The sequence below is a fragment of the Gastrolobium bilobum genome, unplaced genomic scaffold (assembly GCF_033153095.1).
Source record: "Gastrolobium bilobum isolate Gb01-03AN ecotype WA unplaced genomic scaffold, APGP_CSIRO_Gbil_v1 utg7888, whole genome shotgun sequence".
NCBI classification, from domain to species: Eukaryota; Viridiplantae; Streptophyta; class Magnoliopsida; order Fabales; family Fabaceae; genus Gastrolobium; species Gastrolobium bilobum.
Window position 1 is genome coordinate 61,552 of NW_026898738.1, and position 6,000 is coordinate 67,551.

General features: G+C 31.7%; 1 protein-coding gene across 1 annotated transcript; it reads left to right on the top strand.

Moving 5' to 3' along the window:
* Positions 1-4,559: 4,559 nt before the first annotated feature.
* Positions 4,560-5,789, top strand: LOC133283700 (protein DOWNSTREAM OF FLC-like). The gene is made up of 2 exons (XM_061480606.1): positions 4,560-4,716; positions 5,461-5,789. The coding sequence occupies exons 1-2, from the start codon at positions 4,560-4,562 to the stop codon at positions 5,787-5,789; spliced, it is 486 nt and encodes a 161-aa protein (XP_061336590.1).
* Positions 5,790-6,000: the final 211 nt, after the last annotated feature.

Below are 6,000 nucleotides of genomic sequence, written 5' to 3' on the forward strand. Positions count from 1 at the left end.
CAAAACGATGTTGTTTTGCGCCGAAAATCAAAATATTTTTGTAATTCTAATATATTGCAGAGTTATATTAGTCTTTATCATTATAATTTTTTAATCTTATAACCCGAAAACAATATTGTTTTGAGCTCATAACTTTATTCTGGTGACTTGAAGAAATATTTTTCCCTAAAATAAACCCATTAATCAAACTTAATCCATGTCAGCCCGATCTCATTAATTACTGTTATCATTGATTTTCTCTAGGGGTGTGCAAAAAATCTAATTGAACCAAACCAAATAGGAAACCAAACCAAACTGATTCATAAAAACCGGTTTTTTAAAATGGTTTTAAAAGCTAAATTGTTCCTTAATTTTGGATATGGATTGGATATTTATCTTTTAAAATTGATTCGGATATCATGGTTATCCAAACCACTTTTAAAACAGGGGAAATACCGCTGCGTTAGCTTAAAGCCTCAAAGCCGAGCACAAACTATTCTGTATTGGGGAGTAAAAGCTCTTACAACTTTGTACTTGATCTATTAATTGTCCCATCTACAAATGTTCGTTCTATTGGATTAAATATAATTTAACGGACGCAAGGACTGTTAATTTTAATTAGGAACACCAAAAAAGAACATTCTTTGCCCCTGAATAGTTACCAAAAAGTTTTAGTCATGCTATGAATGGATAATAGTATTAACAGGTTTAAAACTAAGAAAAATTAAATCTTGAGTATGTATATTTCTATTCAATTTTTTTCCCTATCAAACAAATGCAAAGGATCCTGTATCATTACTCCATCAAAATTATTTATTTTTTTATTTTGGAAATTGCTCCATGAAAATTATTATGCAATACATATTATTATAATTAGAGCAACTGTTTTACGAGCAATTGTATTTGGATACAAACAATAAATAGCACAGACTCGTTAAAAATTGGTTTTGAATTTGTTATAAAACCTGTTTTAATTTAATAACCGGTTTATGATTCAAAATTGGTTTTGATTTAAAACCGGTTTTAAATTAAAATCAATTTTTAATCAAAACCGTTTATAAATCATAAATTAGTTTTGGAACCGGTTTCAAACTGGTTTGAAAAAATTAGAACCGATTTTTTAAATATAAAACCAATTCGGTTAGAAAACCAAACCATTTAAAATTAGTTCGATTCAATTTTTAACAAAAAAACAAATCGAACCGCTCGATGCACGTACTTAATTTTCCCTCCTTCTTTGAGATTTTCACCAATGACAATTTACTCTTTTCTTTCCAAAATAGTGAGAAACAACGCAACACTGGACTGAATACTTTCTGGGCTACTAGCCTGCTGGGGCCTTGAAGAAAGTGACTAGTGCTTATGAGCCGTTGTTGGCCCAGGAAGCTGCCACAACTAGAGAGTTTTATGGGCTATCGAGATCCGGTTAGAATGTGATCCAAACAATAGTCAATAAGTGCATGATTGGATTTAATTATTTTTAGAGATTTTTTTTTACATACAAAGGTGTTTTAAACACGAAATAAACTGATTAAAATACATACTGAGTTGATGTCAAAAATTTCACCAATTTGCATCAACAATTGATAATGGAATAAAATTTTGTTCGAATTAAATTTCAGAATGTTAATTATAATTACATGGGAAAAAAATTTCCGATGTTACTTTATATAACTTTATCTAATGTTCATCGAAACGACGTCGTTTTGAGGTTGACAAATTAAAAAATTAGAGTGATAAAGACTATAACAACCCTGAAATAAATTAAAATAACAAAAATACCATGATTTCCGTCCCAAAACGACGTCGTTTTGATGAACATTAGATAAAGTTATCTAAAGTAATATCGGAAAAAACAAACCCTTACATTATATTGCTCATAGATTTGGTAACAAAATCACTAAATTTGGAATTGAAAAGCAATTTTGCCTAATTTCCAGCTGATGGACAGGACGGTGATAATTTGACAAAAGTTTTCAGGTTTAGTTTTTTGTTTTTCTTTTAAACTAGGTGAACTAAAACGAGGAGTGAAGACATTAATAATGGGATAAAGGGAAATTGACAAATATATGTCAAAACGGTTATTGTTAAATAATTTTATTTTTGCTTACCAAAAAAGAAATTTTTTTTTTATTGAAATAAGGGATAAGCCCAACAAAATAGGAAAAACAAATTACAGCAGAAAGTATCTAGTTCTATGAACAGAACTAACATCCGACAAGTATAACCATCTACTATCAGGGGGAGGGGAATTGTAAATCATATGATCCTCCAGATTCAACCTATCTAGGGAAAAATTAGCCAGCCAATCCGCACAAGTATTTCCTTCTCTAAATGTATGCGCAAGTTGTACTGTCCAATTTTTTGCAAGTCATTCCCGTATCCGAGTCACAAGGTAAGACTCATAGGATGCATAACCGGATTTGATGAGCAGAGTAATAGCTGTTGCAGAATCACTTTCTAGAATTACTTTCTTTCAACCTCCATCCCATGCAAATTCTAAGCTTTTAAGTATAAATTTAAACAATAAAACAATGAAGAAATTAATAATGGATAAAGGGAAAGTGAGAAATATATATTAAAACAGTTATTTTTAATTTTTTTGGTTGAAATAAGGGCAGAGCCTAACAAAACAGAAAAGACAAACTACAAGAGAGGGTATCTAGTTTTATGAACAGAACTAACATCCGACAAGTATAGCCACCTAATATCAGGGGGAGGGGAACAGTAAATCATAAAGTTATCCAGGTCCAACCTCTCCAGCGTAAAATTAGCAGGTCAATCCGCACAATATTTTCTTCTCTAAATGTAGGCACAAGTTGTGTTGTCCCATCTTTTGCAAGTCATTCTCGTATCTGAATCACAAGGCGAGACTCACAGAATGCATCACCGGGTTTGGTAAGCAAAATGATAGCTATTGCAGAATTACTTTATAGAATTAATGGTTATTGTTAATTAAACAATAAAAAGATTGTATAAATTTACTATTATTTCTAATTAAAAATGATGTGTTATTTTCTTAGTTAATATTTTTTTGTATACCCTACATATTTTATATAGCCTAATTAAAATTTATGAGAATTTACTTTTATTTTTGCAATTTATTTAGTATCACTAAATAAAAAATAGTTAATATTATTAAAATTTATAATCTTTTAAAAACATTTAATTCAGTTCAAAATTTATTTATTTATTTCATACAATGATGGAAGAGAAGTTTCAACCTATAATATTGCAAATTATCTATCCCTCACCACTACCACTAGCTCATTCCTATTAGCTCCAAAATTTATTTTCTCATTAATAGTTGTATAATTAATGTTACTAAATTATCTAATATATCGCATTGATGTTTTAATTTATTATTGTTATTTTAATTTAAACTCGCATATTGAAGTTATCGTTTATTAATTTCACGTTGAAGGAGATAAGTTATCTCATTTTCATATAGACAAACATGTGAATTCTACCACCTAAAAAAAATGACACAATTATCAAAGAGTGTGTAGAAGAAAAAACTTATATCATATGGCATGAAAATAATTTTTACCTTATATCATAGTCACTGAGTCTATCTTTAAATAATATGCAACTTCATTCACTCAGATTTAGATTCTCGAACACGAATAGAATCACTACTCACTAGTGTATAGAACCAGATCTCAGTCAACGGGGTGGGAAGTGTGTGTTAAGGTTCCGGCAAATGGATGCAAGGCGAGAGAGAGAGAGAGAGAGCAGCATGCGGCTTGAAAAAGATTGTCATAGGGAAGAGGTTAAAAGTCCTCTTTTCGTATGTGAGCGTATTATATTGCCATTTGAGGAATATTCCAGAGAGGTATGATTTCAGTGCCAGAATTGTTATTTGCCTATGGATCCTGTGAAGAAATCAGGGAATATGGTACACGTATGTTCTACAAATAACAATGAAAAACTATTACGGAAACAAAACTAATTACATTACTAAATAATGCAACATGGCTAACTTTCAAAACAGCTCAAGAAGAAATTGTGTGTGAAGCTCAGGGCACGTGTTTGCTTGGCTGTTAAACCTTTCTTGTCCCATGAATTATGATCAGTATTATCCAGCCAGTTAGCTTCTGATTTTATTGGAATCCATTGACTTCTATTTGTTACTACCTATCATTAATTAATATACTCGGAAAAGTTCTCAAAAGTCATCTCCAAAGTACGTGCCCAATTCTATCTTAAGTTTTTTATACCTTTTACCTATTTGTACGCTTTAACTTTTAACTTCATTTCTTCTTTTTTCCCCTTTTTTCTTTTGGGGTTAGCGTGTTCTGACTAATGTTTTATAAAACAAAAAATTGCTTCAAACTTTTCAAACTCATAAAAAATCATAAATTCATAATCACAGATAAGATCACGGAAGCCACGGAGAAGGAGCATGTGGAATGGCACCGATCCCAAATGGAGACTTAAAGACTCGGGAGAGACATGATTCACTTCTTATGGCGCACAAGACGCGCGCAATAATAACTAAGAGCTAGCAAAGCTAAAGGCCTCGCTCGCAGTATAAAAAACCATTGATTTCTCATTTTGTTTACAATTAGTCATAAATCATGGCAACGAGGGTGTTGTTGTTGATGGCTCTCTCCCTTTCTATCCTCCCTTTACTTCTTCTCCCCGTTGCTACTGCACAGTTCCATGTCAAAGGTTCCGTTTACTGTGATACCTGCCGCGCTGGATTCGAAACCAATGTCACCTTTTACATTGAAGGTACACACACTCTTAACCAATTTTCTTGTACATGTTACTAGGCTTTTAACCCATGAAAAAAAAATCCATTCCATTTGAATTGGCATTTTCTTGGTCATATTTATTGTGAAAGAGCGTTTACAATAATTAATACGAGGAAAGTTATACTTAAAACCTATTTTCTTTTATAACTTCTCATAATCATATCTTAATCGTTGATTTTTGTTAATCAACGGTAATCATTTATTGTAAATTAATAATTAATTAATGAATTTGATTTGCGAATATAATAACAGTTGATTCAACAGTTAAAATATGGTTGTAAGAAGTTGCAAAAATAAATAAATTGTAAATGTAACTTTTCTCAATTAACATTGGGCAATTTATTTGTGAAAATGTATATATAACTCAAATGAAAAATGGACCACACCTAAAACCCAACTAAATTATAACTGTTTACATTGAGTCTGTAGTAATAAGATTAGCAAGCCCCTATTTGGCGACTCCAGGCACAATTGTTTACTGACATTATGGAGAAATCCTTTCAAAACTCTCTGTTAGTATATGTTAAAGTCGTACATCACTTCATACGCAACTTGAACATCACAATGCGTATCTTCTCACATTAAATTAGTATATGATTTACCAAATTTAACTAATGAATAATTACATAACTTGATCTAGATGGATGAAAACCTAATATTATGAACTAAAGTTTATTAAAGTTTTTTATGTTGCATACATGTAACGTTTCTTAATTATTAGGTGCAAGGGTCGGAATTCGGTGCCAAGACAGGAAGACTATGGACATAACTTTCTACACGGAAGGAGTGACAGACTCCACGGGAACATATGACATTGTAATTAAAAATGACCAATATGACCATATTTGCCGATCAGTACTTGTTAGTAGCCCACTGCCATGGTGTAATACCCCAGACCGAGGGCGTGACACATCCAGCATCGTACTCACCCACTACGAAAACGGTGTCGTCAACAACCTTCACTATGCAAATGCTATGGGTTACTTGAAGGATGAGCCCTTGACTCAATGCCCGGGACTGCTCAAATATTACTTGTCAGATATTGAATGATCAATATTTCAGAAGAACAAGACCTGTTATTTGTTTCCTTTTTTGCTTTAATTAAATACTCGGGGATCTATTTCTGTTTTAAGTATTTATGTGATTGACATCGGAATGGCACTAAATTTTAGTTACTAGTTACTACTAAGTTTTGCTTCATCTATATGTAATTAGGTCACTTAATTGTGGCATTCTAATGATGGATATTGTTAAGTCTCTA